At 47.4% G+C, this 27,107-nt stretch overlaps 1 protein-coding gene across 3 annotated transcripts in view; it reads left to right on the plus strand.

The window, feature by feature from the left end:
- The first annotated feature begins 24,667 nt into the window (after positions 1-24,667).
- CCDC149 (coiled-coil domain containing 149) overlaps positions 24,668-27,107 on the plus strand; it is a 106,670-nt gene continuing 104,230 nt past the window's right edge. For 2 of the 3 annotated variants that reach the window (XM_070398554.1, XM_070398563.1), the window contains exon 1: positions 24,673-24,781. In XM_070398554.1, the coding sequence (XP_070254655.1) occupies positions 24,734-24,781 (48 nt within the window). In that variant the 5' untranslated portion in view covers positions 24,673-24,733. Of the gene's footprint in view, positions 24,782-27,107 lie in introns of all 3 variants that reach the window. The other variant, XM_070398573.1, reaches the window with a different exon arrangement.

The following is a 27,107-nucleotide window of genomic DNA, read 5'->3' on the forward strand; positions in this document are numbered from 1 at the left end:
TACTGTTATGAATCGTAATGTAAAAGCTGATATGCAGGATGTATTTTCATTGCTACAAATTGAACATAATTAAAGCATAGTGATTAATCACAAAAACAATATGTAATTATATATGTGTTTTCCAATGGTCTTAGGTGACCCCTGTGAAAGGGTCCTTCGACCCCTAAAGGGGTTGCGACCCACAGGATGAGAACCGCTGCTGTAGAGAGTTTCTGGGGAGGTTCAGAAAAGCATGGCTGGGATTTCTTGGGGGCAAAAAGGATGGACTTGGAGCAGGCTCATGGGAGTCATGTTTGACTTAAACACCTGTGATTTAGTGCAGGTCGGGAGGATGGAATTGAAGCAAAGAGCAGGTATAAACACCTGGCTGAGGTTATTTCAATGTATTTGTGCATTAATAAAAAGAAGAAAAGTTGCCATGATCTACCTAATGGTTTGAAAAAAATATATTATTGTCTCACACAGGAACCTGATTTCCAGGTCAGGTGGGAAGCTGTTGATGCTGACTTTATAATAGCACTAGAGGCCCGATGCATGAAATTCGTGCATGGGGGGGGGGGGGGGGGGGCTCCAACCCAGGATCCCTCTGGAGATGTCTGACTGCTGGTTTAGGCCCAGGATCGGGCCTAAACTGGCAGTTGGACATTCCTCTCACAATCCTGGACCGCTGGCCTAATCGCTCACCTGCCTGCCTGCCTGGTCGCCCCCAACTGCCCCCTCCCTGCCAGGCTGGTTGCTCCTAACTGCCCCTCCTTGCTGTCCTGTTTACCCCTTACTGCACACTCCCCCCCCTGCTAGCCTGGTCGCCCCATGCAGCCTGCTGTTCAGTTGTTTGGTTGTCCCTCACTAACCCCCCTGCCGGCCTGGTTGTAAGCAGCCATCTTGTGAAGGCGTGAGGGTTAATTTGCATATTGCCTCTTTATTATATAGGATTGCAAAGTGGCTTGGGTGGAGGAAGCAGATGGTGCCACAGAGAGGAAGAAATGTACAGTTCAGGGAGGAAAAGCTATGCATGCATATGAATACTGAGACCCCACAAATAACTGTGTGTGAAAAATGCAAGTCTTGAACTCTAAGAGTGCATCGCGAGTTAATATAAACGAGATTTTAAGGCAAATCTTAGACTGATGATAAACCTGGAGTTGATATTAGCTCACCTAATAGGATATCGAAGAGTAAACTCCCACCCCTCGCTGGGATGAAGTTGCTCATATTCACCAGGACTGGCTTTTTAGAGTCAATTTAATGTGTCCTCTCCTCAAGGGAAAACCCTCTAGTCTAGTTAATCAACATTGTATTTTCTCATGGTCTAACCCAGTGGTCGGCAAACTGCAGCCCCTTGAATGTGGCTCTTCCACAAAACACCACGTGTGGGCGCGCACGTACAGTGTGATTGAAACTTCGTGGCCACACTCAAGGGGCCAAAGAGCCGCATGTGGCTCACGAGCCACAGTTTGCCGACCACTGGTCTAACCAATGGAAAGCAAGCAGGGATATATATATATATATATATATATATATATATATATACACATTTTTTAAGCAGGGATTTTTTTAAAAGCCCACCTTAGAAAGCACCCTTACTTTGTTCTAACATGTGCATTACTTTTATAATTAGGGGGGGGGGGGGAGACAAGATATTGCAATTGAAACAATGTTATGTTAGAATGATTAAAAAAATTGAAGAACAAGGTTAAGTCCTCATTTCTCTGCAACCCAGCTAAGTGTGGCCACTTCAAGGACATGCATGAAGGCTCTAAGGAAGCCTTCTTGTCTCTACCCAGTTTCTGGTAGTTGCTGGCGACCCTGGTGTTCCGTGGTTGGCGGATGCACCAGTTCAGTCCCTGCCTCTGTCAGCAATGGCTTTCTCCCTATGTGTCTCTGTCTCTTCTCTGAAGGACACCAGTCATCTTTGGTTTAGGGCCCACCCGGATCCTGTATGACCAGATTCTGCTTCTAAATAAGGTCACTTTCTGAGGTTCTGGGTAGACACGAACCTTATGTATGTGCGTGTGTGTGGGAGGGGGGCGGGAGTAAGGGGTGACACTATTTAACTCAGTTTACCCACAAAATGTAAATTCTGAGTCCCCACCCTAGGCATATTGAGTCACAAGCTTTGGGAGTGGAGCCCAGCAAACTGTGTCTCAACAAGACCTCTGGGGGATTGAAGTCCTCCACAGTGTGAGAACCAATGTCCTAGAGCAGTGGTCAGCAAACTCATTAGTCAACAGAGCCAAATATCAACAGTACAACGATTGAAATTTCTTTTGAGAGCCAAATGTTTTAAACTTAAACTATATAGGTAGGTACATTGTTATTAACTTAATTAGGGTACTCCTAAGCTGGCCTTTGCTAAAAATGTCCTCAATCTGATTGAGGTACGTTCGCTGAGGTCGACCCCTTCCAACTCTCCCTTCCACACTCGTCTTGTATACTTGTTTCGTCTATCTCCTTTCGTTCATCCTCTCTATATGTCCAAACCATCTCAACACACCTTTCTCAATCCTCGACACTACCTCTTCTTTCATTCCACAATGTTCCCTGTACATGCGCTCCCGCACGTGGTATTTTGTGGAAGAGCCACACTCAAGGGGCCAAAGAGCCGCATGTGGTTCACGAGCCGCGGTTTGCCGACCACCGTCCTAGAGAAACGCACATGCAATGCCCAACGCCAGCATTCAGGCCGCACAGAAAGCATAGAAAGCTATCACTTTAAGGAGAAAGCTCTCACGAATGGGATTGGTGCTCTTATAAAGGAAACCCCAGAGAGCCGTCTTGTTCCCCTTCCACCACATGAGGACATAGCGAGACGATGGCGTCTACAAACCAGGAAGCAGGCTCTCCCCAGACACCACGTCTGGCAGCACTTGATCCTGGACTTCCCAGCCTCCAGAACGATGAGACATAAATTTCTGTTCTGGATAAGCCACCCAGCCTATAGCATTTTGCTATGTCATATTTTTATGGTGTTTTGTTACAGTAGCCTGAACAGACTAAGACACTGTTTTTTTCCATCATCGCAATTATCTCAGTAAGAAATCACACAATTATTAGTTTATCTGCCTACTGTTCATTGTCTGTCTCTCCCTCTGGAATAGAAAACTCTGTGAGGAAAAGGACTCGGTCTGTTCACATCATTCTCAGGGATGGCTTGGAACTGTCCCTGGCCTATTTTAGGACTCAGTAAATATTTGTTGAGTGACACCAAGTTGCGAAATAAATAAGCGAATAAAAACTTGTGCGACACAAAAATAAATAAATAAATAATAATAAATAAAAATATTTGTAGAATAAATTAAAATACCAAGAACCCTAACTGATACATGAGCCTTACTTTTCTGCAAAAGTCATGTCCATCTTCCTGGAAACATTTTTTTTTTAATCCCAATATTCTTTTAAACCCGAGATCTCTAGTATGGTGCTAGGAAAACTTCAGGCTTTTTGTTCATTTGTTTGTTTGTTTAATCTAGAAAATACTTCGGGTCAAGCTCTGCGGTGTGTTTTAAGGTGACTTGGGCATTGGTACCTTTCAGCAGGTAGTGCAGAGCAATCCTGTGGCTTGGTTAATGACAAAGCACCACTTAGTCCCGCCTTCCCAGGATAGACTTCTTGTGCTGCCCAGTCCCTCCCATCTACACTAATAAAAGAGAAACATGGTAATTGGCGTACGACCGCTACCCTTCCCATTGGCTAATCAGCGTATCCTTATGCAAATTAACTGTCAGCCAAGATGGCGGCCGGCAGCCATGCACTGAAGCGAGCAGGGAGGTTTGCTTCCTCCAGGAACTGCAGACTCCAACGTTCCCTGCCTCACTTGCCGGACTCTTAACTGCAACTCTAAGCAACTATTACTATGTTGCAAATAAGAAGCTAAACAAAACGGCTTTCAGTCAGCCCCAGACCGCAACATTGTATCCATGTTTTCAGCAGCGAGGCCTCAGAGCTAAAGCTGGCCCAGAATAAAAAAAAGAAAAAAGAAAAAAGAAAACAAGGAGCGGTTGGGAGCTTTTAGTCAACTGCCAGCGGGAAAACAGCCCTCAGCCCCTCAGCCAGCCTGGCCAGGCACCCCAGTGGGGACCCCCACCCTGATCCAGGACACCCTTCAGGGCAAACCAGCCGGGCCCCACCTGTGCACCAGGCCTCTATCCTATATAGTAAAAGGGTAATATGCCTTCCAGCACCGGGATCGGCGGAGCAGCAAGGCTCCCGGCACTGGGATCAGTGGAGCAGTGAGGCTCCCGGCACCGGGATCAGCGTGACAGGGGGCAGCGCCCAAACCTCCTGATCAGCCCTGCTCTGTGCCTGATGGGGGGGAGCTCCCCAATCCCCCGATTGCCCTGCGGCTCTGTGTGTGACAGGGTAGAACCATAACCTCTCCATCGGCCCTGCCCCGAGTGTGACAGTGGTGGCGCCCCAACCCCCTGATCAGCCCTGTTCTGTGGGTAATAGAGGGTGGCGCCCCAATCCCCCTCCACGGGCCTTGCTCTGTGTGTGACAGGGTAGAGCCATAACCTCCCCATTGGCCCTGCCCTGAGTGTGACAGGGTGCAGCGCCCCAACCCCTTGATCTGCCCTGCTCTGTGTGTGACAGGGGGCGGTGTCCCAGCTTCCCTATCGGCCCTACTCTGTGAGTGACAGTGGGGAGCTCCTCAACCCCCTGATGGGCCCTGCTCTGTGAGTGACAGGGGGCAGCGCCCCAACCCCCCTGATGGACCCTGCTCTGTGAGTGACAGGGGGCAGTGCCTCAACCCCCTGATCGGCCCTGCTCTGTGCATGACAGGGGATGGCGCCGCAAATTCCCCATTGACCCTGCCTTGAGTGTAACAGGGGGCGGTGCCCCAACCCCCCAATCAGTCTACCCTGAGCCTGACTGAGGGTGGCATCGCAACCTCCCAATCTGCCCTGCTCTGTGCATGACGGGGCGGCACCCCAACTCCCCAATCGGCCCTGCTCTGAGCCTGACCAGGGGCTGCACCTAGGGATTGGGCCTGCCCTCTGCCACCCGGGAGCAGGCCTAAGCCAGCAGGTTGTTATCTCCCGAGGGCTCCCAGACTGTGAGAGGGCACAGGCCGGGCTGGGGGACCCTCCCCCCCCCCCCCCGAGTGCACAAATTTTTGTGCACCAGGCCTCTAGTTTAAATATATACGAGTCTCCACTTTCACCATAGAACGTCCAAGCAGGGGCTGATAGTTCCTTATTAATTCCTGAGATCCCACCAATTTTTCCATCAGGGCAGCCCAAGAACAGCCCCCTCTTTGTTAGTCATCAAAGAAGATCATTTTCTAGTATTTTTCCTCCCTTACTCACTGGCCCTCACTGCACACAAGATATCAGCCCCGGCCACAATGGGGAATGCCTTCCCCTGAAATAGGTTTACTGTGATGTCATTCATGCCTGGGTGGACCATGGAGTCATAATTAGAATGAGGCACCTCTCCCTGCTCATTGCTCTGATGGCTCTAAATTGGCTCGCACAATCCCATTTCTTTCTAAATGAACAAGACCTTTGCCTTTCTGAGTGTAGACATGTGAGATTGGCCACCGGGTCCCTGACACTTCCCTCTCACGACCATTTTCCCTGGTGTTTTCAGGTACTCTGCCCTATACATTTCATTTGGGAGCCACATTGCTGGGCTGTAATTTAATTTTTGTAAATTTAGTCTGTAGAAGGCCATGGCCAACGGCAGGGGATTACAGCTTACTAGGAATTCACATTTAAGCCAAGGGAAGTCCTCTCTGGGGATCTGGATTTATTTACAAAGTTTGGGGACTCAAATGAAGACCAAATAGATTTAGCAGCCACACTTCCCTACTGCAATTTAACAGTCTCTTAAGCACAAAATCAAACACAATATAAGCAAAGTGGCTCAAGTCTTTCCTCAGTGTCTTACCTTCACTTCTGCTGCTTCCTGTCTTGCTATCCCCTAGATGTCCCCAAAGAAGCCATTTTACCTTTTTGAAGACCTGTAGCTTTTTAAGGAGAAACAGTCGCATCTCCTAAAATACTTCCGGAAACCTCAGGAGCAATCGGCATGGCAGGAGATCGAATTACTAAACGACCAGCTCTGTTGACGATCTTGATTAGAAAGGTACTAATTGTGTGCAGTACCTTTCAGGAAACCTGCCATGTGCCCAACACTGTACTTGGCATTATGGGAAATAAAGCAATAAATCAATTTTATATCTTAATCTCTGCTAATAAGGAGGTTAAAAAGACAAGCCGCAATGTAGTGGAGTAGTTTGGAGCATGCTCTGTGGAAGTGAACGGGCTGTGCTAGAGTCCTGACTGGAACCCGGTTGGGAACTTAGCCCTCTGTGCTCACTTTCCCTCACTGTTAGTTTGAGACAATAAGAGTAGCTACCTGGCCAGGGCCTATTGTGGGGTTTTAAATGAGTGAATACATGAAAACAGGAGAGTGGCATGTAGCAAGTGATTTCTCTTTTACATGGATATGGATGTGTGTGTGTCTTCATACAGCGTAAAAAAATACCTCTTATATGGAAAGGCCACAGCATCCAGAGGTAGGAGACAGTGTTTGCAGCTGGAGGGAACCCGGGAGGCTTTCTGGAAAGTGGCAAAGACAGTACTGCTCACTAAGTATTATATTTAATTTGCCTACTTCCCAGCTCTTTTTTTTTCAGGGTCACATGACAAGTTCTGGCCAATGGGATGAACGGGGAAGAGCTGGGCTTATTTGGTCTCTCCTCTCCTACTGCAGTGAATGAGAAGGCCACCCCTCCCAGATGTTGTAGGTACAAATGGTAGAAAGGCCGTCAGCCTGGGTACCTGAGTGTCAGTGTGGAGTAGAGACTTCCTTGGACTCAAACACAAATAAAAACCCTACAATGGATATGCAGCATGAGCAAAACATAAAGCTTTTCATATGCTAAGCCACTGGGACTTTAGGCTTAATGGTCACTGTAGTGTAACCTAGCCTGTCTTGACTAATATAAAATTTTATATACGTTGTAAGTAAACCAAGAATCATGTTTTTTGCACGTTTTCCCAGGAATACTAAAACCTGTTATATTGGTGAGGGTAGTCCTAGCTACCGTAACAAGAAAACCCATAACTATATAATGTCTCAAACATGGCAGACATTTATTTCTTACACAAAATCCTAAAATGGTATTCCTGATTGGTAGGTGGCTTCTCCTCATGTGATGATTCAAAGACCCAGGGTCCTTCTATCTTGTAGTTTTGTCATCTTCCAGATGTAATCTCCAAGGGCACGAGGCTAATCTGTATCAAGCTTGGCGGAAGAGAAAGAGAACGGAAGGTCATGCATGGAGGTATAATGGGCAGGGCCTTGACGTGGTACGAATCATTTCTGTTCACTTCCATTGACCAGAACACACCTATAGGCTCTTCTTTAACTGAAAAATAGGCAGGTCAGTGCCATTTATCTTGTGTCAGGAAGGAGAGGAAAAATGTTTGGGGAATAATATAGGCTCTGCCACACCTCTTGATATATGTCCATTAAAAGGATGAGTTAATAACCTCTAGTTTCTTGTTCTTTCAATAGACATCGATTAAACCCCTGCTCTATTCAAAGCACATGCTTGGTGGCTGGGGGATGGGGGATACAGAGGAGAATGCAACAGAAAGCCTCCCTCGGGGGGTTTATAATCTAGTAGAAAACAAACTATATAACATAAGGCAGAAAATGACAAAGATCTTCAAAGGAGGTTTAGATAAGGCTTCTTGGACGTTGAGGAGAAGGGAAATGGAGGCTTCTGTGATGGGAGAGGGGTGTTGTAGGCACAGAGGAAGGGAATTGGGGAGTCTTTATGGCAGGAAGTCAGATTTGATTTGCTGGAGTGAAAGGCGTCAGAGAGAAGAGAGCAAGTTTAAGCTGGACCAGGGTGTGGGATGCAATGCCCTCAAACTCACTCATCATACACGATGATGTGCATTTCTGAGAGTGGCTGTTCAATCACCTATCTCCACAGTTTCTATTTTCCCATCTATTTTTCATTAAGCAGGTAACCTGCTCTCTTTCCACTTCAAATAATTATGAAGGTGATTATGGAAATGTAGGGGTGGCGGTGCTAATGATTAGGAGGGAGAAGAGATTTGGGGAAATGTCCTAATCTACCCGGAAGCCTCACTCTGAGAATCCTCGAGCTCATCATTCAGGAGTTGCCCTGGGCCGACCTCTGCTCCCTGGGAGCCCACCCGGAAAAAAGTGCAGCAAATTGCGGGCTGCTTTTGAGAATCAGCAGAGCAGAGCTTCGGGACAATACGTTTGGAGAGCACAGAAGTCACCAAGCAGCACGTTTAGGCCAGCTCTGAATGGGACCAAATATCGTCACCGGACTGTGGGATTGAACACCACTGGGGTTGGGACTGCTTTTCTCCACCCTCAGCTTTTCTGAGGAGCATCAATGGATACGTGTCAGAGCACTATGCTAATAAGGGTGCGTCTTCTTCATTTAAATCAGGCAGATGGACCAGCTAAGTGCATGACACTGTAGCAACCTGGCAGGTGAATTTTAGCAATAATTCAAGTTCATTTTAGTTGACCATAAATGTCACCTAAAGAAGGGGTGTGTGCTACTCAGCCCATCACATGAAGTACTACCTGCACCTCTTATTCTTCTCCTTCCTTGCCTTCCAGATTCATTTCAGCTCCCAGACACATTAAGGACAGGGAAACCCCTCTACTCTGTGAAGATCATGGTACATCTCTGTTGGATTCCTGGGTCTGCCACAACAAAGTACCACAAACTTGGTGGTTGAAAACAACAGCTATTTATTATATTCTCTCACAGTTTTGGAAGAGTGTTCAAAGCAGAAGGAACCATAATTGCAAAGGCTCTGAAGTGGGAGGGAACCTGGCCGGTGTTATTAGAATAGAGAAAACAAGATTAAGGGCCGTGGAAAGTGGGAGCAGAGTTAGGAGTTTTGGACAGCCCAGTAATGGTCAAGCTCACACATGAGTCGTGGTAAAGGAGGCAGCGGGTTAATTAAGAAAGTGAGAGAAATACACATACTATCCATCAGTTGGAATTCTAGGCATCCTTCAAAATTGTCAGGTGCCCACTTTCCCTGATGCTGTCCCTCCCCCTTCTCCTCCACCACCTCCTCCTTTCTGGACAACTGACCCATCTACACACAGTACTTATCATGACCTCTTTTATGCCAAACCCTAAAATGTATGTCTCTCTAAAAAAGCACCTAGCATGTTGCTTTGGACACAGTAAGCACTGAGAGGTATTTCCTTCTTTAGTTCTTAAAATCCTTACCACACTTTCGGAATTTTCACTGCAAATCAAACTTGAACCGAACTTTTAGACAAGACCTAGTTTATTTGCAAATACATAAAGATGTAAAAGAATCCTTTCAAAGAGCTCTCTTGCTAATGCTAAATTGTAGGGAACAATGCATTCATGACATCTTCAGATTTGCAAACCAGAGAAAGAATATGATCAAGGGTTAGAGGGAAAGGGATGAGAATTTAAAAAAGGTTCTTTGGTGCCATCTTCTTTCAGACTGTGTCTTTATGCATGGGGCAAAAGGAAGGAATTCACATAGGGTAAAATCAACTTCAAATCAACTTGGGCACAGGTGTATATGTCCTACGTTTTTGTCCAAGCCAAGTCTTAACTATAGAAAATATACCAGTTCTGTATAGGGAATCTAAGGAACTCTAAAGGACTCTAGAGGGATACAGGAAGTTTTGTGTATGCATGTGTGTGTGTGTGTGTGTGTGTGTGTGTGTGTGTGTGTGTGTTTGGAGAGAGAGAGAGAGAGAGAGAGAGAGAGAGACTGACTAAACTTGTGTATGTTGGAGATTGGAGGGAGTGGTTGATCAAGTTAACATAAGAAAGTATAAGAAGCATTTGACTGCTTAGACAAATATAGAAGTAGTACCTAGAGAATGCCATCATTATATGAAAAGAGGGTCATTTGTAAGTGGGACACTCAGGCTAGGAGAAGGTTTCAGCACCTGCTTAAGTCAACCTTACAACGATTTTCATGACGATTTACACTTATAGAAGTTTGAGTATTTTTCTCGAGTTCCTCCCCTTTGCTTACAGTTGGTAATTTTTCCATGTTTTTGGATGCAAATAAATGCAGCTGTTTGCTCTGCGAGAACTATGGAAAATACATTTAGGCTGCATTTGTAAGATAGAGAATGTTCAATTGAGACTGAATTTGGCTTCTTGCCTTATGTTTCAACTTTTTTTCCTAATAACATAAGGTCCTTCATTCATGCAAATGATGCTATTGACTCATCAGCATGCTATAGCAAAGGAATTGGGGTCTGGCCATAACACAACTGCATTTCAGTTCTGCTTCATCAGTAATGACCTTCCTGGATGTGGCAGATTATAGTTTGCAAAGATGTCCTCAAAAATATCTCATCCCACATCCTCCTTTACAATGTGAACTTGACACTTTCCCATCTATGTCCCCTCCTCTAGAATCTGAATAGGCTTGTGACTTCCATGTGACTAATGGAATGTGACAGAAGTGACCATGCATGAGTTCTGAGGCTGAGGCATCAAGGCCATGTAGCTTCGGACTTGTTCACCAGAACCTTCACACTGGGAGTCGGGCAGCTATGGGAAAAGTCTGAGTGTTCTAAGAGTGCCATACTGTGAGGAAGCTAAGCAACATGGAGTAGCCAGACTAATAGGTACTCCAGTCAAAAGTCTAATCTTCTAGTTCTCCTAGGCCTGGTGCCAGACTGATTGAAAAAGCCTTCAAATGCTCCAAACTCGCAGTTGTGGAGTCACTCCCCACCTTCAAGTATTTCCAGCTGATGTTCCAGATAGGCCAGACCCAAGCAATCCCAGCTATGTTCTTTCTGAATTCCTGATCCACATAAACCATAGTATTTCATGCCACTAAGTTTGGAAGCAACAGGAATGGAATTGGCAGCAATAGAAATAGAAACTCTGGAATCTGGAAGTGGGGGACTACTGTAACAAAAATCTAAAACATATGGCATTAGCTTAATGAACCAGTGGCAGGGGGCTCTGGAAGTCCTTAGTGAAGGCAGTGAGGGAAAGCTGGAAGGGCCTCCAGGAGAGCTGATGAGGCTTAAAGCAAACTGAGGGAAATGTTATTAGAAACTGATGGAAAGGAGAGCCTTGAATGTAGTGGAAGAGATTTCAACAAAACTGTTTCTTATGGTAATGCATAAGTAGAAAATATCTATACTAATAAAAGGGTAATATGCTAATTAGAACAGACATCCATCTGGATGTCCTTCCAGACAAAGCCACGGTGGCAGGGGCCAAGGCAGAGGCGATTAGGGGTGACCAGGCCAGCAGGGGAGGGCAGTTAGGGGCAACCAGGCTGTCAGGGGAGGGCAGTTAGGGGCTATTAGGCAGGCAGGCAGAGGCAGTTAGGGGTGATCAGGCAGGCAGGGGAGCAGTTAGGGGCATCAGGCAGGCAGAGTGGTTAGGGGTGATCAGGCAGGCAGTTAGGTGAGCGGTTAGGAGCTAGTGGTCCCAGATTGCGAGAGGGATGTCCAACTGCGGGATCGGGCCTAAACCAGCAGTCAGACATCCACTGAGGGGTCCCTGATTGGAGAGGGTGCAGGCCAGGCTGAGGGACCCCTCCCCCATGCACGAATTTCATGCACTGGGCCTCTAGTATCTATATAATCTAGTAAACTTGATTTCCAGGCAGAGTATTAAAGGTGCTGCCAAAACAAAACAAAACAAAACACCGACAGAGGAGTAAGGTTGACTAAAGAATGAATTCTTAAGTTTTCAAGCAATTTGGAGACTATATAAATACTAGAGGCCCGATGTATGAAATTTTTGCAAGGGCCTTGGCCCCAGCCCCCATCCGTGGCGGCTGCAGCCGGGGGTGGGGTGGGGTAGCCTCTGCTGCAGCCCCCGCCCTTTGCAGCTTTGTCTGGAAGGAAGGATGTATGGTTAGGACATCCAGTCTAATTAGCATATTACCCTTTTATTATTATAGATCCTAGAAAAGTCTTCAGCCAGGAAAGGATCCCAAATTAAGAAATGGCTTCTGAGAAAATATATGTTCAAGATGTAGCTATAAGATCTTTTGTTTAAATCTCAGAAAGATCGAAGGTGCAACCTTAGAAATTCTTCCAAAAATATAAAAGGCCTTCTAAGGATCTTTGGTGTGTACCTTGTAGATTCTCTTCATTAAACAATGAAACTTTTAAGAATCTTGAGGGCGGAGTCCCCCAATAACCACACCAGGACCCAAGAGAGAGAAGGGTCTGACTCAAAAAGATTTGTATGACAAATTCCAACTTTCTTAACACGGCTAAGGCTCGGATCCCCCCTCCAGCCCAATCTCCTGGCACTTCTTCCTTCCTCTCTGTGCTCAGGTTAAGCTGGTCTTCATGAATTTCTTTTGTTTCCATTCTGTTCTCCCTGCTTGGGTAGCACTCCTTCTCAGCTCATCCTATTCCCAGTGAACTTTTACACATATTTCAGCTTAAAATGACACTTAACTTAGATTTCCTATTCATGCTCTCATAGTATCCTTGTATTTTTCTTTCATAGCAGTTATGACCTTGCTAATGAAATAATCATTTGCATAACTGTTTGATATCTGCTTCACCACTGTACTGTAGACATCATGGGGATAAGGCCCATGTCCTTCTTGTTTCCTGCTCTAATCCCAGTACCTAAACAGAGCCAGGCACATAGTAGGTACTCAAAGACCATTTGTTAAATATTATTGAGTGAAATTGTAAGATAGCTGACCAAGGTTTGCAGTTAAAACTTATGGCCATAGAAGTAAGCAAAAGATGAACTTTCCCATATGGTATCAACCTACAACATTGACTTCATAATTATTATGCTCACAAATCAGCTGAGCTCACCCCACCAGGCTGAGGGCCCCCTGAGCTTGCTCCCTATAGGCCATCTTGATGTCACCAGGGACACTTCTGATAATAGAATCTCTCTCTTTAAAAAATTGGTTTATGGATGAAAAAGTCTCAAGTATATAGGATGCTGAGTTTAGCAGAATTTGTATGTAAATTGGTATTTGGCTGGTGATCAATCTTGTGCTAAAAATGGAAAATCAATAATAAAAAAGAGAATCTAAGGCGAAAAATAAGTTGTAGACATTTTTGGTCCAATGAGTTTCCAAGTCCGAGGACACTCCATCTAAGACCAAGGTTACTGTCTGTTTGAAAGGAGTGTGCAAGAAAACCAGACGAGCATCTCACACACAGAATATAGCTGAAGCTCCTGGTGAAAGAAGAGTCCCAAAGGCAATGCTTCCCATAGCACTTCCTGGGAAAGGCCTTTGAGGTATCTCCTTGGGACTCAGAAGGCGGCACTATACATGATCAGCAGTTCCAGGATCTGATGAGCTGCAGAGTTCACTGAACTACTGAAGGCACAAGAGCTGACCTCATGTGCCAGGCACACCAGCAGCAAGCTTAAGGACATTGAAGGAGCACTAAAAAAGGAATAAAATGAGTAAAAGCACCTCATCTTGGTGCCTTCCACTAGATACCAAAATGGATTGGGACAATCCATTCTATTGACACAATAGAAAGATATGGATTGCATGGGGGAAGGGCAAATGTTGCTGAGTAGCACCAATTCAAACAACTTCTGATTGAAGTAGTGTGTGTGTGTGTGTGTGTGTGTGTTTGCGGGGGTGGGGGGGTAGGGGGGGTGGGGGAAGGGGTTTGGGGAAGGGTTAGGAATGGTTAAGCACCCATTGAGAGGCTAGTGGACCCAGATAATTTATGTAAATGCCTAGTTAAGTTTGTTATGCAGAGATGCGGGAAGTCTCATTGAAAAGAAAACAACTGTTATGGGTTGAATTGTATGCCCCTTCCCCCTCTCCCCCCTAGTACTGCAGAATGTGACTTTATTTGGAAATAGGATCATTGCATCATTGCACATGTAATTAGTTAAGATGAGGTCATACCAGAGTAAGGTGGGCCCCTAATCCAATATGACAGGTGTCCTTATAAAAAGAGAAATTTGGACAGAAACAGATACACATAGAAGGAAGACACAGGGAAAAGATGGGCATCTACAAGCCAAGGAGAGAAGCCTGGGACAGATCCTTCCCTCACAGCCTTCAGAGAAAACCAACACAGCCAATTTCTATTTCACAGTTCTAGCCTCTTGAGCTGTGTGACGATACATTTCTGTTGTTTGAAGCCTGTGGTCCTTTGTTAACAGCAGCCTGAGCCAACTAACATAGAGGATCACGTAATAGCAGAGTGCATGGATCTTGGAGGCAGTGCACAGATCCTGGATCCACCCCTCACTAGCTATGTGGCTTTGGTTAAGTCATTCAAAAACTCTTTAAAATTGTCAACTTCCTTTTCTCTAACATGTAGATAATCAGGAGTGATATTCATGATATTCAACAGCCCATTAGGTGCCCTACAGAGGCTGCCGAACCCACCCGTGGCCACTGGAGGGTGACTCTAGGTCCATTCATTCTTAAAGATTCATTCCAGTCTTGGGTGGCTAGACAGGCACCGAGCATGTATCTGCTGAAGTGCCATCAACACATTAGCCAGGGTTCTGTCTACTCTTTTAGAGTTGGTCCAATCAGGCCAGGAAGACGCATGACCACTGTGGAGGGAGCAGTCAGGGCTCTCTACCCCTGATAGTGCCCACCGGGGTCTCTCCTGGGCTGGGGTGTTCAGTGGGGAAGAGGTATTAAGTGAGGGGCTCATTCAAGGGATACAGAGAAGCTGTAAATTACCAACCTATATGGAAGCATTTTAATATTTCAACAATCAACCAGGCTTCCCTGACTTTCACCTGCTGAATATCAGGCCTGTGATAATTACAGATATTTATACAGTTTTGTGAAGATTAGATGAGATGACACGTGTCAAGTGCTTAGAAAAATGCCTGGCATATGGCAATAAACGCTAGTTTACATTATTATTGAGAAGAATGGTACTTCAATGGAGCTCAATTTATTAAGCATTAATTAAGCACCTACGACATGCTAGGCACTAGCCCAGGCATTAGGAATACAGAAATGAATGTGGCATAATCCCTGCCCTCAAGGAGTTTATTTTTAGCAGAGCTAAGATACTCTTTTCTACTTCCCTGCTTTTCATAATAAAGGGAGATGAGGGTCTTTCAGTATTTCAATGCCTAGCACTGCTGGTTCCACCTTTCTATTCACACTAGATGCCTCCATGCATTCCTCATTTGAGTATTTCTTTAGGGACTTGCTATGTCATGGTTTGGCTTAAGTGATCCTTGATTTGGTAGGTTTTAAAACAGACAAACAACAAACAAATAAACAAATGAACACTTGTACTGAGGCTTGAATTCAATTGATTTTATTTCCATTAAGATAAAAAATGTCAGGCTTAAAAGTGAGTTCTGGAATTGACATAGAGTCACTTCTACCATATCCTTTGGTAGAGCCAACTTGGACCTCCAGCCCAGCCATGTCTTCAGAGGACCCCAGCCCCAGCCTCCATCTGACTTCTACCTGGGAGACTCCACCTGAGCCCAGTCAACCCACAAAACCACAGGAGACAGTGATAAATTAATATTTAAGCCGCTGGTTTGGGGCAGTTTATTGAATAGCAAGAATACGTGCGTAGTATTCTTTTTCCACACAGGGCATCCAAAGGATAATTTGTGGCAAAAATCAGAAGTGCTGCTATCGTAGCTTGTCTCCAAAGCTGGGAACCATTAAATTTTCCTCTCCCTGCAGGTGACTCCATTTCAACTCCATCTAGAAGTGGAGTCTATTTATCTGCCCTCTTGAATCTGGCTGGCTTAGGAGGAACTGTGACCAAAAGGATATGGTAGAAGTGACTCTATATCAATTCCAGAACTCACTTTTAAGAGGACTGGCAACTTCCACTTCGCTGTGGTCTGAATGTCTCTGTCCCCTCAAAATCCATATGTTGAAATTCTAACCCCAAGGTGATGGTATTAGGAGATCCTTTGGGAGGTGATTAGGTCATGCATGCTCTGCCTTCATGTCTCGGATTTATGTCTTTATCAAAGAGATCCCAGAGAGCTCACCTTCCACCTCGTGAGATCACAGCAAGAAAATGGCCATTTGGAAGTGGGTTCTCACTGGACACTGAGTCTGCCTGCATCGTGACCTTGAACTTCCCAGCCTCCAGAACTGTGAGCAATGCATTTCTGTTGATTTTAAGTTACCCAGTTCATGGTGTTTTGTTATTGCAACCAGAATGGACTGAGACACACTTCCATTCCCTGGAAGCACTTGTCCTTGGGCAGCTCCCTCTGGGAACCCAGGGGCCATGCTGTGGGAAGCCCAACACAGAGAGACATGAGTAGGTGTTCCAGTGGACAGTCATCTGAGTTCCCAGCCGGCAGTCAGCATCAACTACTAGCCATGTGAGTGAGCCGACTGGGACATCCAGCCCAGCCATGTCTTCAGAGGACCACAGCCCCAGCCTCCATCTGACTTCTACCTGGGAGACTCCACCTGAGCCCAGTCAACCCACAAAACCACAAGAGACAGTGATAAATTAATATTTAAGCCACTGGTTTGGGGCAGTTTATTGACTAGCAATAGACAACCAGAATTCTGCTCTTAGGAACCTCAAATATTGCCAACCCGTAAGCATTGTGAAAGAGGCAGGGCACGGGGAATCCAAAGTCTGGGCTCTCGCCATAGCTCTGTCCCTACAAGCTCTGGGACCTTTACCACTCTGGGCCTCTGTTTCTTCTCTTGTATAAGAAGGGTCCAGACTGCTAAGATTCCTCACCCTTCTAACGCTCTACGGCACTGTAAGCTCTCTTGGATGATATGAGTATCACCTTCACTAACCTTTTGTACAGAGTTCCATTCAAATGGAAAATTCTGCTTTTATTTCATAGTCACCGATCTTCAAGGTCATCGGGCCCAATCTGCTCACGGTATAGATGAGGATAAGTCACAGAGAGGTGAAGACGTCCCAGCTTGCACACTCCCTGCTTCTACCTAGGCCCCCTTTCTAAAGTTCTTGTCCAATTACTCCTCCCTTCACTTTGGAAAGGGGTCATTGCTTCCTTGTTTTTAAACGCTCTGGCATTTGTTGAGTAAACTGGCCAAAGGGTGCTTTCTGTGCCTCTGTGTCTTTGATCTTGCCCCGTCCCAGCTTTCCACATGGACCTACCCGGTTTTTCATTTTCTGAGGGTTTTTTTTCCTCTCTCAAAGTTTTTTCTTTTACTATTTTTTTTATTATGGAAAAATAGATATAACATAACATTTGCCACTTTAACCATTTTAAGTGTACCAAATGGACCCAGCTCCCACGGTCCATTCCTGGCCCTTGAAGCCTGGGTGACATCCTAGCTGAAGAGGCAGGTCCTGGAGCATCTCTCTGTGTTCCTGTAGAGCTCAGCTGCTTGAGGCTGCTGGACGAAGAGCCTCGAGGACAGAGCCAGGTCCAAGCCTGGTTGTCATCCCCATGGCCCAGCTCAGCATACAAATGCTCAAGAAACGTTTGCTGTGCTTTGGCTCAGTTGGTTGGAGTGTCGTCCTCTTCACCGAAAGGTTGCGGGTTCCATTACGGGTCGGGGCACATACCTAGGTTGTAGGTTTGATTCCAAGTTGGGGCTTGTACAGGAGGCAACCAACTGATGTTTCTCTCTCTCTCCCTTCCTCTCTCTCTAAAATCAATAGGGCGAGGATTTAAAATTTTTTTAAAAAATTTAAAAATAAAAACACAATTTTTTGTCAAGTGAATTAATGACCCTATAATGTTAAAAGAAAGCCTCCTAAGTCTCTCTTATATCACCTTAAGATTACTCCTCCTGTCTCATGGGAATAAACAGGGCTCATAAATAGCAACCACTATGTCACACGAGGGCCCATAAAGGGCACATATATGCCTCCTTCCCCAAAGGTGAGCTTCTCAGTGCAACAGAGGAGACATGATAGGCTCATAAATACCCCTGGTGACAGTCTCGTTTTAGAACTCACGTTTACTTGCCATGTTGTGTTTCTGTTAGAGAACAAAGAGAAATCTGCCCTTTGGTGACTGAATGAGGTCAAAGCATTATAATGGGTGTCACCAAGGGCTGACAAATTCTGCCCCAAGAATGTAATAAAAATGAGCAGATCACTGCCATCCTTTGAAACACTCGCTCAAACATGCCTGTTTCAAACCCAGGCTGTGGGCTGCAGCTAACCACCTCTTTGTCTTCCTCCAGACCAGGCAAGCTGCACGCAGCAGCTCGGGGGCCCACAACTGTTTGGACATTGAAAGGAATCGCAGCTTTGGCAGAAAGCGAGAATATCTGTCTAATGGGATGAAGGGACAGTGAGACCCTTGGCCTGGCAGGTCTCTGCTGTCTTGAATCTCCTGTGTCACTGCAATTCCAGTTGCAGAGGGAGGCCTGGTCCAGAGAGGCTACCCCCACACTAAGAACGGTCCTCTTTGCTGTCACTGTCATGGTCATGGCCAGGCTGGAGAGGCTGCGACCCGCTGGGAGAGGCGCATCTTTAGATAAATGTCGTGACCTGGTTTGAGGGGGGAAGATAAAAATCAGCCTTCAGTGCTGTGAAGGACAGGCTAATGGACAATAAATATTTTACCAGCTCTGGCCATTTATATGCAATGCCACCTTTTCACCCTCTCTAGCAAATTGTTTTCTTTGTTTTTTTGTTTTTTCCCCTCCCCAAGCCCCATTATTCTTTCATAGTGCAGAGGGGAAAACAACATTTCTGTCGCTTCTCTAGCCACTTCTGTGTACACAGTAGGTTCTAGTTAATGGTAATTTTCTTCTTTCTCCCTGACCCTCTCCACTGGATAAAAATTGCTCCTTTCCCCCACCCCCCACCCCAAGACAAAAAATCAAACAGGAGGACAACGTAGGTGATTCTACTGTAGACGGCCATCAGACTTCTTTTTTTACCCCTTCCAGAGCGACAGGGTCAGGCCCTCTCTTGGCCTGAAGTTGAGGCCAGTGGCCCCCAAGGCGGCTGCTTCTATTTCCGGCTCCCCAAGTCCAGAGAGCGGTAACCTCGCCTCTGGGAGGGCCAGGCAACCTTCCCGCCGGCAGCTCCTGCCCGCAGCCTCTCTGCACCTACATTTCCATAAATTTACATCAAATTTGTGCTGAATCATATCCCCCCCATGCAGAAGAAATGAAATTCATTATCAATAAGTACAATAAATTTGAATAATCTGAGAGGCGAGTGACTTTCCCCGTCTCTCTTCCATTTAACTCCTTCCTTGGGCCACTGCTCACTCCACTCCCCCTGGAGCCTGAGTTGTCTTTCTCCCACCCACCCCTGCTTTCCCATTTCTCCCCCTGGTTCTTGATTTTCTGGCTTCTCATCAGGAGCCCTGGGCTACATCTCCCTTTGTCTTTCCTTTCCTATCTGGCCTCCGCGGGCAGATCGCCCTTTCCTGTAGGTTCCCCCTCCTGGAACTCTTCCATCAGTAGAAGGAACTGCCCCTCTGCTCCCCCTAGTCCCCACCCCTTGCCCCACAACACCCCAGCCAATCACGCCCAAGCCTGGGCCACCTCAGGATGACAATTGCGGGTCCCCAGCCTGCCAGGCTGTCATCAGCCCCACTCAGTCATTTTGAGCACCTCCTGGTGGTTCAGCGGGGAGTGGAACTTACTTCCACCCCCTGTTGCTGGGCTGATTGGCAGCCAGCGGGGCAGGGAGGCAGCAGCCAGCAACTGATTGTTTGTTGCTGGGCAGGGAGGGCTTAGTGCGGGCAGAGTGAGGGCCCAAGAGCTCAGGGGGCTAAGAGACAGAGGATGCTCTGAGTCAGGAACCAGGCCAGGATCCCCTGCCTGTCTGTCTGTTGTCTGGCTGCCAGCCCTGGGAGAAAAATGGATGAGGCCCTTTGCAGAGTGTCCCCAGGTAGGGGGAAGAGAGGAGGTTTATCTTTTATAGAATTGAGGCCAGTGGCCCAGGGGACCTCAGGTCTCCGGGCTCTGCAGGAAGCATGACCGTGACCGCAGTGCACTGTGGCACCTGCAGTCCCCTGACCCCGGATGAGATCATGAACAAAGGAAGGCATTTAGCAACCAGCCCAGGGGGGCTCCTGGCAGGACCTGTCAAAATGGCCCTCCCTTGACAAGAGCAAGAATTGGGGACCTTGGCTCTCATGGAGCTAATTAAAAAAATATGTATCTACCACTATAAACCACAGTCATTATGAATCATTTTCTTTCCAGGCCCATCAGCCTTGGTTTCTTCATTCAGGCAGGAGAAAAGTGACCTGGGAAGGGAGTGGCCGTGAATACTGCCCAGTTGCATGGTTCAGAGAAAAACCGAGCCAAAAACCTCTCCTGCAGACTTGCTTCGTTTCCTTTAATGAGAACTCTGACATTTTTGCTTGGGCAGCCAGAATTTGAACTGAAAATACTGTCGAGAGAAGTTGTGTCAAACGCTTTAGGGTTTTTCCCCGTGTGTCTGGGGCTGTTGAGACTTGGCCAGAGTCAACCTGCAAATCAGTAGAAAACCTGCAACAAGAGGCTCAGGTTTGTAACAAAAAGTTCACGTCGCCCTTTCCCAGTCTCTCCAGAGATTTCTTTTTTGTTTTCTTTTGTTGTCATCAGTATCTGCTGGTTTAATGTCTTAGATCAAGCTATTTTTGGAGTTTCCACATCTAAACCCCTCTCCAACATTTGAAAGTGAAAAGCATCATTCAAAAGCATCCAAGCACTTTCTTCTACCACTCTAGGTGCATAGAAATAAATAAATAAAACTGGCCCTGGGGCTACGAATCTATATGGAAAAATTGGGTCCCTAGAGATTTCTCAGGGAGCTAAGGGAACATGAAAATAGAGGCTAAAAAATAAATGAACAAGCAAAACAGAAACAGATTCATAGATACAGAGAACAGAATGATGGTTGCTAGAGGGGAGAGGGATTGGTGGGCGGGGTGAAAAAGGTGATGGGATTAAGAAGTACAAATCAGTAGTTACAGAATAGTCATGGGGATGTAAAGTATAGCATATGGAAGATAGTCCATAATCCTATATAATAAAAGGCTAATATGCAATTGACCGAACGGCAAAACAACTGGTCGCTATGATGCACACTGACCACCAGGGGCAGACGCACAACGCAGGAACTGCCCCCTGGGGGTCCGTGCAATCCCACAGGGGGAGCGCCACTCAACCAGAAGCCAGGCTCATGGCTGGCGAGTGCAGCGGCAGTGGCGGGAGCCTCTCCTGCCTCTGTGGCAGCGCTAGGCCATCCCCTGGGGGCTCCCGGACTGCAAGAGGGTGCAGGCCCGGCTAAGGGACCCCCCTTGAGTGCACAAATTTTGTGTACCGGGCCTCTAGTACAAAATAATATTGAATGTCAACTGTATTTGAAAAATAAAAAAGAAATAAACCCTTCTAATGTGGGATTTCAAAATACATAATTACTATTAATAGCACTTTTATTTTACATTTACAAAAGGGTAGAAAATATAGGATAAACACACCAAAGTAAAAAATCAACACCCCTCCCAAATAAATGCATAGAAAAACGTGAGAAATTAGCTAAAATATTTATAACAATTTACCCAGGCCATGGGAGATTTTACAAGCTTCTTTCTACAGCAAATACAATGAAATTTAACTTTAAAACAAAGGAAGGAAGAAAATAGAGGCCAGAGTCACGTGTTAATACTTAATTCCAGGAGGGAAATTCAAGTCAAGGGCAGCTGGTTTTAAACTGGTTCTGTGCAAATGGACTGTCGGATGAAGCATTTAATGTACTGCTTTCATCAGAGGTAAGGAGAGTTGGTCAGCAGTTTTCATTTTTCATTTTTTTAAAGAAAAAAGCCAACCAACAATATAATTAGCTTTGTTTTCGTCAGCCTGGGCTGCTCTTGATGAGGTGTCTAGAGGCCTTCTGGTATAGGTGCCTAAAAGCTTAAATGGCATTTAATTATTATTATTACTCAATGTCAGGCTCCATAAATGAAAAGAGATAAAAAAGAATCACTCGCAGCAACACTGCCTTGGTTTGTGATTTCATCACATCTCAGAAGCGAGGCAGGTTCGAGCTGGCAGGTGGGGCATGAAACCTCTAAGGAGGACCCAGCTCCTGGAGATGCTGTTCAACTGAGCTGGAAGTTTCTCCACAGGCTGGGGAGGGAAGAGGCCTGCCACTCTTTGATTTTCCTCCCCAATTTTATATTTGTTTTTAAAAAATATATTTCTATTAATTTCAGAGAGGAAGGGAGAGGGAGAGAGAGATCAACGATAAGAGAGAATCATGGATCGGCTGCCTCCTGCATGCCCCACACTGGGGACTGAGCCCGCAACCCAGGCATGTGCCCTGACCGGGAATTGAACCCTGACCTCCTGGTTCAAAGGTCGACGCTCAACCACTGAGCCACGCAGGATGGGCCCTAATTTTATTTTAAAATACTTTAAACACTGGCTGACTTCAGAGAAGGAAAGCAAATTGGAGAAATGACTTCGCACAGAGGTACGTGGCCTCTAATGTAAGAGTCCTTGGCAGTTGATGGCCTGAAGTATCAGTGACCGTTGCCAAGGAGCAGCGGTACTGAAAGCCTCAGCTAAACGTGGTAACTGGAAGGGGAAGGCTGCTTTCCCACCTGAATGCCAGCTGAGAGCAAGGCACAGGCAGCGGAAGGCAGATGGACCAAGTTATGTCCACTCTTCCTACAGTCTATTTCATCGACAGGTCAGAAGGAAACCAGATGGTTTGCCAGAGGGCAATATATTGGCAGACAGTACCTGCTTCCTAGCATGAGACATAAGGCTGTTAAGAACAGGAGCTTGGCGCTGAGTTAACCCTAGATGTTCAGTTCAGGGATGACCTTCTTTCCGCTTCCTTGGATTAAAAAGAGAATAGATTAGGTGGCCCAGCATGGTCAGAAGCCTTAGCTGCATTCTAGCTCCCTTTTTCTCTCTTTTTATTCCCCAGAGCAAAACCTCGATGGTAAGGATTGCAAACCCCACAGGCCCCAGGACAGGGACTATGGTCTGCAATGCTATTGAACCCCGGGTGAGTATAGGATTTATATACAACAGGCACAGAATAAAGGTGCTGACGGGCAGTTTCCTAGTCCCTGGCCTGCCAGAATCTGTTGTAGAATCTTCTTTAGATGAGGACCCAGCAGGTCGGGATGCCAGGGGCTGTGGCTTTTCAAGTGCTGCCAGGGAGGCCATCCAGGCTCTTCAGCTACTGTCACCATTTGTTATCAGTTATGTGTTGATCTGTAGCAAACCCTTCCAAACATCACTGGCTTAAAACCACATCAGTGTATGTAGCCTGTGACCTGTGGGGCGGCAAACTGGGCAAAACTCAGCTGGGTGGTTCTTCTGCTGGTTTCATCCACGGCAGCTGGGGGTCAATGGCCTTGCTCACATATGTGGCAGTTGAGTTGGCCATGAGTCCCTCATCCTCCAGCAAGCTTTTCTGGGCTTGTTTCTATGGTGGGGATCACAGGTTCCCAAGGACATAAGCAAGGATAAGTCTGCACAGGTGTTTGCAGGCCTCTTTGTGTAGCACGTTTGCAAACATTGCATCAGCCAAAGCAAGTCACATGGCTGAGCCAAGGGTCAAAGTTACAGATAATGGCTGGGACACAGGCAGGAAAGTATTCACACCATTTTGCAAACAATCTACCACATCAACAAAACAAGGCCAACATCAGAGTCCCAATCTCTGCAACTCCCAGGGGTGATACTTCGTTGGTAGATTTCCAAGATGCTGAAGAGGGCCTATTGGAGCCAGATGTCCTAGTTGAATCTCTGCTTCCCCATCGGATAAATGGGGATAACATCTACCTCATAGGGTTGATCCAGGATCAATAGGGGCTAAAAGTAATAAATAAATAAATATTGGCAGTGGTGCTTGACACCTGTAAAATGGGTTCACAGCTTCTCTCAACCTACCTGCTCATCTCCACAGGCAGGCAGGCTGTGCAGGTACAAAAGGCTCACTGTTGGGGATGGTCCCCGAGAGGGGTTTAGGTGGCACAGGAAAAGCACCTTGAATGACAAACTCCTGTGAGACTCACCTGCCCTGCCACCCCCTTTCAGTCCTTCCTCTGACTTAGAGGAAGTCTCAGTTTGTCCTGGATACGTCTTAACCCTTCTCCTGCCAAGTGTTAAACATCACGCTCAGCTTTTGAACCTATTTAGAATTCAATATCATTTTACTGTTCACTTTTACATGTTCTTTCTATTTATGACAGCTGGTCATTTAAGAAATAAATATAAATAAACCGTAGTAGCTTGAAAAACAATGTTAAATATAAAACACGTGGTTCACTCATTCAGATGTTCAACAAATCTTTGTAGAATGAGCTTTACATCAGAGAGCAGAGCCAAGCCCGGTGGGGCTGGAAGAGAATCGTGGGGGGGCTGATGGAGGTCGGGAAAGGGCAGGATTTGGGGATGCGCTTCTTGTGGGAGACACACAGGTGCCTGCCCAGCCCTCCTCCTGCCCTGCAGAGCCGTGCTGGGGTCAGGGGTTACCTCCGGGCTGGGACCCGGCCGCCCCTTCCCTAGAGCCCGGGGCGGGCCGGGGGCGGCCGGTGGGGTCCGGGCTGCGCCGGACGGGCCGGCGGGGCTGTGGCTGCGGCCGCCCGGGCCCGGCTCCTCCTCCCCTTCCTCCCGCCGAGGCTGACGTGGAGGCGACAGCGCGGGCGGCCGCAGGAGGCGGCGGCGCAGCGGCTCGAGGCTCCAGGCCCTCGCGGGGCCGGGCGGTGGCGACGGCGGCGGCGGCGGCGGTGCGGGAGGTGGAGGCGGAGGCGGAGGAGGAGGAGGCGGCGGAGGGCGGCGTCCGTGCAGCGCGCCCGCGCCTGCAGCAGGAGGCCATGAACGGCGACCGGACCGAGAGCGACTGGCAGGGGCTGGTGAGCGAGGTGAGGCCGCGGCGCCGGCCAGGCGGGAAGGGCCGGGCGAGCGGCCCCCGGTCCCGGGCCGTGCCCCCCGGGTGGCCGAGCCGGGCGGGGACGCGCGCACGGAGCGGGGGGAACGTGCACCGGGGGCCCCCGCGCCCGGCCCTGCGCGACCCGCCAGGTGCGCTGCTCCTCCGCTCTTCCCGGTCTAGCCCGGGCCACTTTCCTCCACGCCATCTGGTGACAGCCGGTGGGGAGGGAGGGGCCTTCCCTCCGCAGGGCTGGGCCCGGGATTGGAGCGTGGAGCCCGGATCCGGGAGGGAGGAGAGGGCGCCAAGCCCCACCTGCCTTCCTAGTAGCCAGTTTTGGAGCCAAGCGATTGGACGCCCGGCGCTGAAGTGGGAAGGTGGTGCCGGGGAGATCCGGGCCCTGGGGCAACACTGGGCCAGGTGGCATTCCCTGCAATGGAGCTCTGGGTGGGGGAGTTCAGGGTCCTCCTTAGCCTCCATTCATTCACTCCTCGATGAAATCCGCATGGGTTTACTGTGGGCCCACCAAAGGAAACAGGTGCGGAGTCATTGGATTTGTGGAAGCAGAGAACACCACGCCCCGCTATTTGTCATAATCACGTGACGCTGGGTCAGTGTTTTGGACTCTTATCCAATTTCCTCCTCAGTCCACCTTTAGAGATTTTGACTCGAGAGGGGCTCCCTGACCTCCCCAAGGGGGAGGGCTTGCTGATGTCTCCTTCTCACAGGTTGCTGGTCCTGTGATGCAGTCACCCATGTCACCTAGGCAGGCTGACCATCCACCGGAAATGTGCTCTTCCCTCCCTCCTGAGAATTACCCTCCGTCCCTGAGGCACAGGGGGCTTCTTTTCCTTATTCCAGTGCACACATGCAGAACGACGACTTTCTCTTCTAAACATCCTCTGGGCCTCCAGGTCAGCCCGGAAACAGCCCTTAATGTCTCGTGCGTGCAAAGCGTTGCAGTTCTGTAGAGGAATGAGATGTCAGAGCTTCTTCCGTAGTTTAATTTGTTTACTCTTGGTCTAGTAATTGGAAACTGCTAACTGTACAGCATTATGATCCATTGTATTGCAGTCTGTCCCCATCTCCCTCAACTTTTCAGGCTTTATGTCAAGGAATAGATTCTCTGGGCATCTGTTCTCTTGGCCCATCAAGAATCATACCCAGCAGTTCAGGAAGCTGGAGGTGGTTCTTCATAGGAGTCCAGTGTTGGACTCTGGAATAGCAGCAGAATATTCACCACACCCACAGATGCTCACCGGATGCCTAGGAGTCAGGTTCATTGCCGGGTCCTTGGGATTCAGTGGTGAAGAGAGAACCTTTCTTGCCATCAAAGGACTCCTGGAGCATATGTTATAGTTTGGGAGGGGCCTTCCCAAACGATAGGAATACTAAGGAAACACAAAAGAATGGAATATGAAGGTTGGAAAACCAAAGGAAGGAGGTGTACTGTATTGTAATCTAGTGGCCCCCCTGCTAGGCTGTGTGTTTTGTTTGGCTTTCTTCCAGTGGCCTACATGGAGCACCACACACACAAGGTGCTCAGAAAATGCTTGCAGAATAAGTTGAGATCCAGGACATGTCTTGCCTATCCCAGACTTATGCTTTCTTCCCTTCCACAGGCATTCATTAAAGGCTTAGGATGTGGAAGGCACAGAGCGAGGGGCTGGGGGATGGGAAAATAAATCAAAATGCTTCCCGCCTTTGCAATAGCTAATGACGATTTAGGTCCATTTTCAATCTTAAGCATTTTACATGGCCCGTTCTCATAATGGTGTGAGGGATAAATTATTTCTGATTTTATTGATAAGGAGACTGTGACTCAGACAGGCTAACAACTTGCTTGGAGCCTCACAGCCAGAGGCGCAGAGTTGGATCCCTGGTTTTTCTGACTCCGGAGCTTGGCATCACTAGGCCACACTGTGTATTTTAATCATCTGTGCATCTGTCTGTATCTTCCACTAGACCAGCGGTTGCCAACCAGTGGTCCGTGAGGTCCGAAAGGTTGGCGACCACTGCACTAGACAGTAGGTTCTCCAAGGGAGGGGACCATGTCTTGTTCATTTTTGAATCCTCAGCAACTGGATTAAATGTTTTGCAGAATATGATCTATAGATCACCTGCATCAGAGTCATTTTAGGAGCAAAGAGTGCAAAGAGTCATTTTGTATTTTGGGGGAAATGGAATATTTTGAGTCTCACCCCAAATCTACTGTAGTGGATTGAAATCTCCCTCCCCGCCCTCCAATGGATACATCTAACTGCTGTCCATCCCCTTCCACCCCCCATGAATGTGAACTTATTTGGAAATAGGGTCTTTGC

Source organism: Myotis yumanensis, unplaced genomic scaffold (assembly GCF_028538775.1).
Source record: "Myotis yumanensis isolate MYYU_CA2020_CCGP unplaced genomic scaffold, mMyoYum1.0.hap1 SCAF_1, whole genome shotgun sequence".
Lineage (NCBI taxonomy): Eukaryota > Metazoa > Chordata > Mammalia > Chiroptera > Vespertilionidae > Myotis > Myotis yumanensis.